Genomic DNA, 13025 nt, shown 5'->3' on the forward strand with positions numbered 1-13025 from the left:
ATATATTTCTTATTGTCCTGTGGTATTGCTATCGACTTTTTCATTATATTTTCGTTCCATAGCCCGGATCAAGTGTACCCAGTAGGAGCGCTTAGTAAAGAACGATGTGACTTTTTAGTATTGTCATAATCTCCCCACTACTTCGTATACAATCTATGGTAAAGCGACTAATTTGCTAATAGAAATAAACCCTTCTATTTTTGGTTTTGTTTCAGATCTCTCATGGATATACCGTATACTTTTTCATCTTCATCCTTCGGAAGTTTTTTTATCAGCATGGTTTAAGCTATGGTTTCCAAGAACAGCGGTGCCGTAATCTTGCGGCCGTCATACGGCAGTTGTTAATGACGGCCGTCTTTAGAGTGGCCAACCTGTGGTTTCCTTGACGGTGTACAATCGTAGTCACTTAGTGCTCAATCGAGCGTTGTGTCTGGTGGAAAATGGAAGATTCGCACATAGCATCATTAGAATATTTGGATGATGAAGAGTCATCAGAAGACGAAAAAAACGTTTGAAAGAGTATGATGCTTGAAAATCGTGATATTGGGGGTGCATTTCTAATTTTAGATATTGTCTCACAAATATTGCTTCAACTGTGCTTCTCTATACTCTTTTGATTAAATATTGTATGATTCTTCATAATGTTTTACAAAATAAATTAACTTTTTGTCATTTTCACTCGCTCAAGTCACGTTTCCACTCATCGTTTTAAACAAAGTGGTCACCGCTACACCCGAAAACGTCCCACAACTGTTTATAGCCACTATGACTGTCGTCATGCAACTGACACTACCGCTATTTGGCGTTACGGTGACGCGTGACGTTCTCTGGGAAACCTACCCTGATGGTTCGTATAGAAAACGTTTTGATGACATCACTCTGCTCTACAGTATGGCTGCTAGGTAATAGCACCGCTTTTCCAACGAAATCCTAGCTTTACTTCCAGTCGATTTTGCACTTTTTCCTGAAATTTTATGAGTGAATCATTTCATTGCAACCTTCGATCTAGTGGTGTGTTTCACATTCTGGCAACGCTAAAAACATGTCCTCATTGCGGCTCATTCGGTAAGACCGAAGGTCCAAGCTCCTTAAGATCTTTCCCAAGCGAAGCGAGTGCCATCAAAAATCCCGCAAAGCGAGCTTTTTGGTAGATAAAGAGTCATGTGTTCTTTCTTCTAATATATGTACATATATAGGCCGCGTAGAGCCATGACCGGACCCGGAACAAAACACTTCTCTTACCCCCACTCTCCATGTCCCCATGCACAGCATCCTCAAATCGAACAAAAAAAAATAAACGCTTGACTAATATTTGTTATTTCGTGAAAAAAAAAACAGTGTAGTTCATCCTCTGTTGTAAATTGTAAACTAAACACTGCAATAACAGGATTCTTAGGACATTCAGGAAATCTATATTCAATGGATTTTCAGGGTCACTTTCAGTTTAACAGCATCCAAGCCCCACCCGCTTCTCTAATTCCTGGATATATAGGTAAGCTATATGCTGAGATTTGCAGATTTTGTAGCCTCTTTGTAAATTAGCTTTATCAAACAGTTCGTGGGAAAGAACTGTAAGTAATGAGCGACTGAGCCCAATAGTGACCAAAACTCTAAAAAACGGAATTTTGAAATCAAAAGATACATTAAAAGAATCGGCTTATTGTGCCGATTCCAAATATATAAGATCATTAAGTTTAGTGTTACCTATCAAAAGCTACGAGTCTGGAAAAAAATTGCCTGTTCTTCGAAAAAGGGAAGAAACAACCCCCAAAAATCAAGGAATCTTAATAAAAATCACACTTTCAGCTTCAGCGTATCAGAGAATCCTACTGCAAAGGTTTCAAGCTTTCCATAATTGAAAGGTCCAAGAACTATGCCTTTGGGGAACACTACAGCCCCAGGAATTACCATTGTTTCGATTTTTGAATCAACTGGATCAAACTGATGAAAGACTTGAGAGCATAATTAGAGTAAAGGCAAAACTGATGTGTTGTCTCTGTCGGACTTCGTCTCTGTGAGAGGCAAAACTGGCATAACTTTTTCAGGCACTTCTTGAGGATAGTCTATCATCCTAAGGCAGGTAGTTATACAATAAGGGTAATTCAGATACAATAAGATAATTCAGGAATCACACAACCTACAGTATTTTCCACATGGAGAACTTACCGTGGGGAGGAAAGTTTTCGGGGGGAATTTTCCAAAAGAAATGTTAAATGGGGGGAAACAAATTCCTGGCATGATTTTAAGAACGGTCAGAAATTAAACAAAAAAGTTTTTCAAACTGAAAGTAAAGAGCAACATTAAAACTTAAGACAAAAAGAAATTATTTTGTATATTAGGGGGCTGCCCCTTCCTCAATCCTCGCTCTTTACGTTAGAGTTTGGTTTTTTTTTCTGATTTTTTCGCAAAGACTACTCAAACAAAAGGACGTTGATTTTGGACGAGAAGTTTTTTTCTAAATTTGACTTTAGCGTAAAGAACGGGGGATGAGGAAGGGGCAGCCCCCCTCATATTCAGTATAATTTATGTTAGTTTTAAGTTTTAATATTGCTCCTTACTTTCAGTTGAAAAAAACTTTTTTTTATTTAATTTGACATTGCAGACCCACTATCGGTGAGCTATAAGTAAAAAAGGGCAAATCAACAAAATCAGCGACCTTTTGTATATGGTATTGGGCCAAATACGGGCATTGGCAAGAGTCATCGGAGAGGGACTAGTATGCTGTTAAACTGAAAGCGATTCTATAAAATTCAATAAATAGAATGCAATTAAATCAAAAACGAATACAAAAGTTGGTAATCTTGGTAGAAAATCCCCCTTCTTTTGAACAACACACTATAATAACAAAATCGTTACATCAAGAAAATTTCTATATAGGCTATTGGATTTTCAGATTGGCTTCCGGTAAAATTGCATCCCAGCCCTCACCCTAGTTTCCATAGTTGTTGCTGAGTTTTTTGTTAGTAATTTTTTTGTACTAATTTCTCATTAACAGTTGGTTCATAACGCCAAATGATGCCAACTTGAAAATAAAGAGTAAACTATTTTATTTAGCCCATGGTTATATTCAGGCGTTAAAGATGGATGCAGTTAAAATGGAAGCGCCTCTAAAAATCCAGTAAATAAACAAATAAGGATTGCGTTATTGTAGTGTCTACTTTTAGTATTTAGCAGAAGAGGGGATAAACTGGACCGTTACCAAATAGAATATATTGAATTTGAAAATCTTGCATTTAAAAGAAATGTATAAATTATGTTGAATTTAGAAGAAATTATCTACTAGAGATTTTGGAAGGGGTTCCCCCTCCCTGGATGTGGAATCATCAGTTTGCATTAAAAATGAGTCATACTTTTGACTCAGTTTTGAGTCATACATTTTTGAGTCATACATTTTTGAGTCATACTTTTGAGTCCTACATTTTTTTTTATTTTGCTGTCTATATGGCATACTACTTTCTATCTACGCTACATTAAATGAATAGCTCGACAACGCTACACATAACTCTATCTGGACATCTAACGCTACGTACAAGAAAACTTCGAAAACTGCTTTACAGTACTTGATTATGCATTATCTCATTTTACGAAATAATTAGAATATTGATGAATATAAATTTACCAGAGCCTGGAGGCTCCTTAGTCTCAAATCATGGACCACAAGAAGTTGAACCCTATTTTACTCCTTTTTAGGCCATACTTACTGCACAGAGATATCTTGTTGCATAGAGTTTTGTTAAAATTTCTGCATTTGAATATGTATTTTAACTGTTATGCGTATAAGGAGCGTATGCAGGAATTTATTTTAGAGGGCTCAAATTTGAAATGGGGATTGGGGGCTGAAAAGGAAAAACAGGCTAATTACATAGAAAATGCGGGAAACCATACAATTTCTTAAATTTAGGGATGGAACATAAATTCTCTATATAAATACTTGGTCAGATTTGGGTGGAAGAAGTTTTTTTAACGCGGAGATATTTTGAGGCCATAACTACGATTAAAAACAAAGAATGTGCGAATTATTTAGACCATAAAATATATAATTTGAAAGAGCGTAAAATTCACAAGATTTCGGGTGAAATATATTTACAGGAAATACGAAGAAAAATAGCAATAACTGGGACGTGAAAATATCTAACTTAAGTTTAGTCTCTTCCAGAGAGGGATAGATCTGAAACTCCTGGGTTATGTAATGAGCAGCCATTAAAAAATGAACATGAATGAACCATATGGAATATCAGTTACCTTTATTCTATGGAAATACAGAGATTACTCGTAGTTTTGGGATCACGGGGGGGGGGGGATCGAAAATTTCTAGTTTCAAATCCAAAAATATATAAACTGTTTTGAAAATGTAAGAAATCATCTACTAAAGATTTCGAAAAAATAAAGACTAATTATGTAAAAATGAGAGTAAACCACGGGAAATCGTGGCATTTTCTAGATTTAGGAAGGGGTAAATAGTCCCATATGTACGTACATGCTTGGTCAGATATGAACGCACAAACCACTTTGAGGGGGTAGGCGACATTTTAGGAGGCCATAATTTTGACAAAAATCAAATAACAGGCAGATTATATGAGATATATAAAATTAATAGGAAAAGCCCAAACACTCAGAGGTTTCGGGTTAGATCCAAAGGCTTCCCTTAGCTTGAATGCTTGGCCTTAACCCTTTCCGTGTCAATTCTTTAAATTTTATTTATAAGATAACTCAGGAACACAATTACCAATTTTATTTGGCTGCAGTTTTCACTTACCTTTTCACTAATATATCATGCAAAAATCCCACGAATGTGTCAAGCTAAAAAATAAATCCTCGTAAGTCTCAGCCCGGGATCCTCCTTTTCGTTCCTCTTGTCCTCCCTGTCGGCAGCCCTGTGTATATAAGAGTCTTTCCTAAGCCATATCCTAGGATTCCCCAGTAAAGTTCCAGAAAACCACGCATCAAAGCATTTAAACAAAAGTCAAACTCGTGTCTATGTTTCTCTTTGTTCTATAACATTTTGGGTTTTCAATTTATGCTTTATGAGTTACTGTGCGTAATTTGTCCTCTAGTCTATTTGATTTCGGTTGCTTTTGCGTAAATTTCAACTTTTTAAAATGGTGTTTGAATTCAAGAATCTCTTTCTCCCTCAAAGGATTAGTGAGTAGTGGTACCGTGAAAATAATTTGGATTCGCTAGGCGTAAGCAGATAGGATCTGCAATAAAACCCTCTCTTCTAACCCCCATTACCCATATCTGCTTAAAGTAAACCACTAAGAAAAGGGCGACCAAGATATTTCTTTGTTTATCCCACAAAACTCATAATGAATTCAAACATAAACATATCAAACAGTTCGTGGTAACGAACTGTAAGTAAGGAGCGACCCGGCTCAATAGTAACCGAAACTCTAAAAAACGGTATTTTGATACCAATAGATACATCAAAAGAATTAGATTTTAATGCTGATTTCAAAAATATAAATTTCATTAAGTTTAGTCTTACCCATCAAATTTGAGAAAATTTGCCTGATTTTCGAAAAAAGGGGGACACACCCCCTAAAAGTTATAGAACCTTAATGTAAATCACACCATCAGATTGAGCGTATCAAAGAACCCTACTGTAGAGGTTTCAAGCTCCTATCTGCAAAAATGTGGATTTTTGTATTTTTGCTAGAAGAAAGATCACGGATGCGTCCCCTCCTCAACGCCTCGCTCTTTACGCTAAAGTTAGACTCTTTCTCACCACGCTATTTTTAAAACAAAAAAAACTTTAGCGCAGAGAGCGAGGCGTCGAGGAGGGGGCAGCCCCTTTTATATACGGAATAATTTCTGTTCGTTTAAGTTATAATGTTGCTCCTTACTTTCAGTTAAAAAACCTGTTTTCTTAATTAATCGTCATAAAAAAAAACAGAGCATAATCCTTCGCTCGCGTTGTCCGTGAATCTTCTAGTTATGGTCATTCTAATGAATCTCTAAGAATTGTTTTTTGTTATCAGGATTGCTTTAATTTTATTTTATTTTTTTTATTTTTTTTATTTATTTTTTTTTTTTTTTTTTTTTTTTAGCTCTCGTCAATGTTAGTCCACGAAGCAAACGTCTTTTGGAATATGCACATTTTACGAAGCCAAAACATGTTTTAAGCAAAATAAGGGCGCTTTCACACTACACTGCAGGACCTTTCACACTAGCGTAACTTTAGACTTTAGCTTACGTTACTGACCAATTTATTCCGTAACGTAAGCACTGCCAAGTAGACTCGAGCTCTACATAGAATTGTACGTTAAAGTCAAAATAGCAGCAACAAAATGTAAGCTCTGGGCGGCAATTAAAAGATTTTGAAAATTAATTAATTAACTTTTCTTAGAAAGCATATCATGCTTGGTCGGAGCTTGAATCTGCATCTCCATTCCACATTCTTTTGTTTTTAATAGTTTGCTTGTGATGATTGAGTTGATTTTAAGCGATAATTACTATGGTTTTATGGAAATTAGTTTAGCCTTGTGTCAAGGATTTATTTAAGAGTGAAATGTTGTACTTAACGTAACGTAACTTAACCACTTAGCAGAGAAAAGTACGTACGTAGTGTAAAGGCCGCTTAACTCTTTTCCTGTCCATTAATATGCCCACTTTTTGGTCATGAAACTGCTACCAACTTCACGGGCACTGGCTAGAATTTTTTGATCCGGGTAGGCTAGCCCTATTTTTTTTTAGGGGGGGGGGGAGGATAATTAGATTATTATTCCTTCCATGAGTCAGAAAATGCCTTGAAGAAAGCTTCAGCGATTTTCTCATAAAACTACTTATTTGTCAATGAGCTTCATGGTCTTAGTGTGGATTAAATGTATATAAATATATATGTTATCGTGAAAGACCAGAATCTGGTAAATGTCGACATTCACCACTGTTAGTCCGAAATAAGGATATTTAACAAATATTTCGGACATACACCAAGCGACTACGTGTTTTTTGACCAGTCAGCTTAGTCAGTCTTATACAAGGTCTGAAGGTGACTGGTTAGTTAATAAATAGATATCAGAAACGGGTTAAAAATTAGGTTAGAATCTCAGAAATACTCAACATTCGCCATTAGTGCATGGTGAAAGTCAACAGACACAATGCAATCTTCTAGGCCCTAGAACTACGGAAAGAGTAAAGATAGCAGCTTAGAAACACCTTCCCATTCTATATATTAAGCAATGGATTCATTTCTAAGAATTTCATCTACCTAACTCAACTACTTTCCAAGACAGTGAAAAGCTAGAACTTTCAAATAGAACTTTATCATATATTTTTATCACCAAGGTCTGCAAAGTTTTTATATTTCAGGAAGAGCTAAGGGTCACAATTTTCTGTGCAACCCTTGTGGAGAAGAGGTCAGGATTGGGGGATAGGTTCTGAGAGTCAAAAATAAGTAAAAGGTGCAATTTTGGGGAACCTTTTTTCTGGGAAGGGAGTAGGGATTCTCTTTGCCAATATTAGTAGGAACCCTCCCTTAGTCCCAGATATGGTAATAGTATTGCCATTCCTGGGACTGCAGTGATCAGTCATAATATGGACATTTGAGAATTTAGGCTACATATTTCTTTGGCAGTTGATGGCTAATGCTGAAAATTAGCACAACTTTTAATGTTGGTTATTAATTTCTGTAATAAGGTCAAAGAACAATTCCTACAAATATCTTCATTTACCTAGCTAAACCTTAAACACCAATTCACGAAAAAGCAAGTTGGAGGAGTGAGGGCAAAATATATTTTTCACAATCTACAGGGTACAATTTTATTGCTGTTTTTTTCCAATGAAAATGCAAAAAAAAAGGTATTTTTCTATCAAATACCAAAAAAAGTAGCCTATATTTAAACCCCCTCAAATTGGAGCCTCTGAGCTCAATTGCTTTCTTAAAAACAATAAAAAAAAAACTTTGTCAGAAAGTGGTTCCTTTACCCTATGCACCTCAAAGGGATTTATTTTGAATAAACAATATTTCTATCCATTTTACCAAAGAACCATGGCACCAATTCACGAAAATTAGGGGGAGGGCGAAATTTTTTTCGAAATCGCGATTTTGTTGTTTTACAGTTTTTCCAATGAAAACACCAAAAAATGGTATTTTCCAATAATTTAGTAAAAGTATGTTTAAATGCTGTAGTAAAAGTATTTTTAGTTAAAGGTTGAAAAGGGCAATACTTACATTTTGTCGGACCTAAGTATCTTGATTAGGTGTGAAACCAGTTCAAAAATACCTTGGAACTGCTAGTTTACTGCTCACTTCTGTTAGTGAAATTTTGGGAAAATTTGGGAAATACTGGGAAAATACTTGCTGTTATGCTTGGGAAAATACTTGAAAACTTAGAAAGGGAACGAGATCACTCTGGAAGATAAGTGTACTTTTCCTGTGTCTGACTATACTGAGAATGATCTGAAGCATTTTCTATAATTTTTGTAAAAGTGATCAAGATCCAAGAGCTAATTCATTGAATGATGGTCAATTATGTTTCCGACATTTCATCTCCTTAAAACTCTAACTTACTTCAAAAACTGGTTAGTTTTGCCAGCTAAGCCTAAATACAAAAAGTAGCTCACAAATTAAAAATGGAAAAAAGGGAAAAGGATAGAAATTTTGAAATAATTGAATTATTGTAGCAACAAATTATATGGAGGCCATTAAAATCCCAAAAGCACGTATCTTTCATGTAAGCTTGTCTTTTCTTGAACTAGCCTTGCTATTTTAACTCTTTGTAATTTTGCTTGAATCAAGCAAAATCCATGGCAAATTTGCAAGCTTAAATTAACCCTTGTAATGAATGCTTGAATTCAACCAAATTAAAAACTCTTGTTAGAACTAAAATGGAATAATGCAAAAGTAGCAAGCTCTGTCTTTAGCATAAGGATTTATAGTCTTAAGGTTCTTTGTCTTAGATCTAAATGAGATTAGTCTAACCTATGAGATTGGAAGCATTTTATCTTAAAGGAAGGATTCTTTCCTTATTCAATTTTACAAACAGTGGGTTAAAACAATATAACATTAATCTGGTCAGTAACTAAGTTCTTTAAGTAATATTCATTGTATGCATTAGCATTGTATCCTAACAATAATTATTCAGCTAAAAACTGTGTTTTGCAAGGTAACAGAAAGCTGTTAGACAAATTACTAAAAAGTTTATCTAACAAACCAAACATTTAATAGAGCTTTAGCATTAAATTCAGATGTTTTCATGAGCAAAAATAAAACATAGAAATTTTTCCACTTAAATAATACAACCTTCCACTTTAAAAGTTTGTATTGCTTTTTTTACATGCATGAAAGTAGCCTATGAAATGCATAATTTTGTTTTACATTTGATGGTCCTATACTAATTAATTCTAAAACATAACTTTTGGATTTTTGACTGATGCTATTGGCTTGTTTGCAAGCTCTTTCAAGTATATTTTCAATGTTGCAGACTTGAAACAAGCTTGAGTCAAGGACTTGCCTTTTCATTGACTTGTTTCAAGTATATTTTCAGAGTTGCATACTTGATTCAAGGATTCACCATGCCATTTGCTTGTTTTGTAACCCTACTTGTTTTGTCAGCCATATTTTCCAAATTTCAAGCTTGAATCAACAAAATGCCTTTCTATTGGCTTGTGTGTCACCCTTTTACTCATTCAATTGGTTGCATTTCCTGTTTTGAAACATAAGGTAACATTACTTTTGTTTTAAATATTCTTTAAAATGTCAGCACAATATTCTGTACTACAAGCAGTCATTGTTCATATACATTGTAAGAAATAGCTCCAGAGAGTTCTTGAGGGAAAAGAAAATTTCACATCTTATCTCAAATGATCATCTCTGTGTTCAATAAGCTTGTTGCAATTGATTTTTGTGGTTTTTGGAATTCATCAACTAATTGTAATTATTAAATTGGGTACTTGTGTATTATATAATACACACTTGAGAACTTCTATTGCAATGATGAGACATTATCTACTTTTCATGCTGTCTATATCAGACAATTAGCTTTGGCTTGTCGAGAAAATACAGAGTAGCTATATTTAAATTAAATATTTAGTTGGTGTTTTGGTTAGGTTACATATTTAATATAATGCACTCTGGGCAGCCCCCCTTCCATAATTCTTTTTGGTAATTTTCATAATTCTGTTACTAAAGTACATTATTTTCATCATATTTTGTTTCATTTCATTAGCATTCACAAAACTTCACTTCTTGAGTGTGTATTATATAAAACACAAGCACTTTAAATTGTGTTCAAATTCATTTATTAAAACCCACTGTAGTTAATTATTTCCTTATTGCCCTTCTGAGCTCAATAAGCTACAATTTGTTTTTTGACAGATAAAAAATTGTTGGAATATTTATCTATTAGATAAGCAAGCCATATTTTCAGTAAACTTCAAAGGTTTTATGGGTTTGCAAGATTTTTTGTACAATATTCATTTTGATGTTAAAAATATGTTCAACAGAGCACAAGAATCATGCTTGTTCAATAAGTTATTGCAATTACTTGCAATAAGCTCTGCTGAACAGGTGGCATATAAAAACACAAACTATGAGAACACCAATAGCCTTATTGGTGTAAGTCTCTCTTCTTTATCAGGGACATACTTTGCTATGGGGAAGGGTGCAACTCCCCCCAGACCTCATTTTGTGTCCTCTAGCTGAGATTTAGCCTGCATAATTCAAGCATCCAATGAAATGGATCAGTTTTCCTTAGCAAATCTTTGCCTTTATTGTACTATATGGCTCACTTTTCAGTTTTTGCTTGACTTGGAAAAATTATCTCCAACTTCCCCCCCTCTGGAATTTCAACAAAATTGTCCATCTGTTCTATAATTAATTTCTGACCTGACTGACTTATGTTTATAAGAACACACTAATACTCATTATACTTTATTAAAGTGTTGTGTGACAGCAATAGGATAAATGACAAAATACAAGAAACTTAAACTTACAACATTATAATATTATAACAAGTAGAATATTTCAAAATTAGCAACAGTAAAAGCTAAGGTAAAACATATCATGCATTAGAAGTTTAATAAGCACCATTTTCTGACCTGTAATAAGCTGATGCAATTTGGCAGCCATTATTTATGTGCTCCTGAACTTCTTGTTTTAATGACTCAACATCATCTCTTAGACGTTTTGCAAAAATAGAGAGCTCAGCATTTTCTGTCTTAATCTGCTTTACCTTTTCTTCAAGGCGAGCAATTCTTTCTAACTTTCTCTTCCTGCATTTTGAAGCAGCAATTCGATTTCTTTGTCTTTTTCTTTCAAGCTTAATTTTTTCTTGATTTTCCATATCAATTGGTCCAAGAGGAGAAGTTGGTGCAGGAGAAGATGAAATGCTTGTGCCTGAATTTATCCCAGGCTCTTCTTTCACCATAATATTATAAAAGTTGCTTTTAGAATCTCGCCCACTATCACTGTCAGAATTTTCACTATTCCCAGTAAAGCTGCTTGTGGTGCTACAGTTACTGTTTGTATTATTAAATTCAAAGTGTTCAGCCATTCTTGTCTTGGCATAGTTTGTTTGTTCATGATCTTGATGCAAAATTGGCTTTGATGGGTACAAGCTAGGTGTTGGTGTTTCTGTATTATGCATGTTTTGTTGCATGATAAGTCTTTCTAGCTCAGGGGATGCAAGTTTAAGCATTTTAAGGTCAGGTGAAGACAAAACAGCATCAAACCTGGCACGCTTGGAATTGGCTGTTGATAAATCCAGAGTTAATCGTTTCCTCATTTCTTCTTTGGAATCTCTAGGCCTTGACATGACTTAAAACTTTAATTTTAACAATTTGTCCACTTTTTTTGTCTTATCCAGAATAATTACAGATGACTAATATGACTGAATGCGTCATGGGGTCGGTGTTGTCATAACTGATAAAGACAGCGCTGCCATGAAACTTGTCGTGTTATATGAACGGGTGAAAGGCATAGATGTCAAAAAACTGTTGTCGATCTATAGCACAAACATAATGCACGTAATACAGAAGTCCAAACGAAAAAGTCTTATGGTGCCAATCAATTTGGTGCTTGTGTTTGCCTATCCTCAGTTTCTCAGGCTTCTCGCACGCATTAACGTCATTGCAGATAGCCAAAAGACACCCGGACACCCGACCCTTTTTTAACATTAATTAAAAAAACTTTTGCCAAAAAACAAGTTTTTCAAAGAAAAGTAAAGAATTGCATTAAACAAAAAATGAGCAAAAATAAAAATCAAATAATATGCCAAGCGTGAAACTACCACAAATCAGCATCGATAAATAAATGAAACCCAAAACGAGCAGTAATTACAATAAATAACCGATTCAAACTCAAAACGAGCAGAAATTAACATAAGTTGGGCTCAAAACCCCTATGCCTTCCCAAGGCCAGAAAATAATTTTCACTTTAATGAAAAAAATACAAATGAATGTGCATTGTCAGTTTAAAATACATTTACTGATATTTAGTAATCAAAATCTTAATATTATTTGATTTATTAAAGTTATAAAAGTATAAACATTTATATTTTTTTCAGTAAAGTGCAAATTATGTTCTGGCCTTGGGAAGGCATAGGGGTTTTGAGCCCAACTTATGTTAATTTCTGCTCGTTTTGAGTTGGACTCGGTTATTTATTGTAATTTCTGCTCGTTTTGGGTTTCATTTATTTATCGATTCTGATTTATGGTAGTTTCACGCTTGGTAGATTATTTGATTTTATTTTTGCTCATTTTTCGTTTAATGGAAATTTTCACTTTTCTTGGAAACACTTATTTTGTGGAAAAAGGTTTGTTTTTAATTAATTTCTATTTGTTTTATATTGACATATTCTTTTCGGAGAAAAAGAAAATAATACTTTAAATCTTTTCTTTTTTTAAGAATTTATAGTTTGGCCTGCTATTTGTATGCTGGAGAAAAATTTTCAGCAATTTTTAAGAACATAAACCCTCTTAAAAATCTGGACCCAAATAGTGGTGTTTAATTTAGTTTCATACCTCCTTTAGTTGACCTGAAATCGAAAACTTGATACCATTCGCAAAAAAATATATTTACTTTCTTT

The 13025-nt window shown here is 34.3% G+C and overlaps 1 protein-coding gene across 1 annotated transcript; it reads right to left on the reverse strand.

Annotated features, from left to right (window-relative positions):
- Positions 1 to 10857: 10857 nt before the first annotated feature.
- LOC148946847 (transcription factor Jun-like) lies at positions 10858 to 11845 on the reverse strand. The gene has a single exon (XM_089097162.1). It carries the CDS (start codon positions 11751 to 11753, stop codon positions 11016 to 11018), a length of 738 nt encoding a protein of 245 aa, XP_088953288.1. The 5' UTR covers positions 11754 to 11845; the 3' UTR covers positions 10858 to 11015.
- Positions 11846 to 13025: the final 1180 nt, after the last annotated feature.

This window comes from Artemia sp. Qi Xiang Cuo, chromosome 11 (genome assembly GCF_049724085.1).
Source record: "Artemia sp. Qi Xiang Cuo chromosome 11, ASM4972408v1, whole genome shotgun sequence".
Lineage (NCBI taxonomy): Eukaryota > Metazoa > Arthropoda > Branchiopoda > Anostraca > Artemiidae > Artemia > Artemia sp. Qi Xiang Cuo.

Excerpts from the sequence above, each read along its gene's own strand:
- LOC148946847 (XM_089097162.1), bottom strand. The coding sequence starts at position 11,753 with ATGTCAAGGCCTAGAGATTCCAAAGAAGAAATGAGGAAACGATTAACT.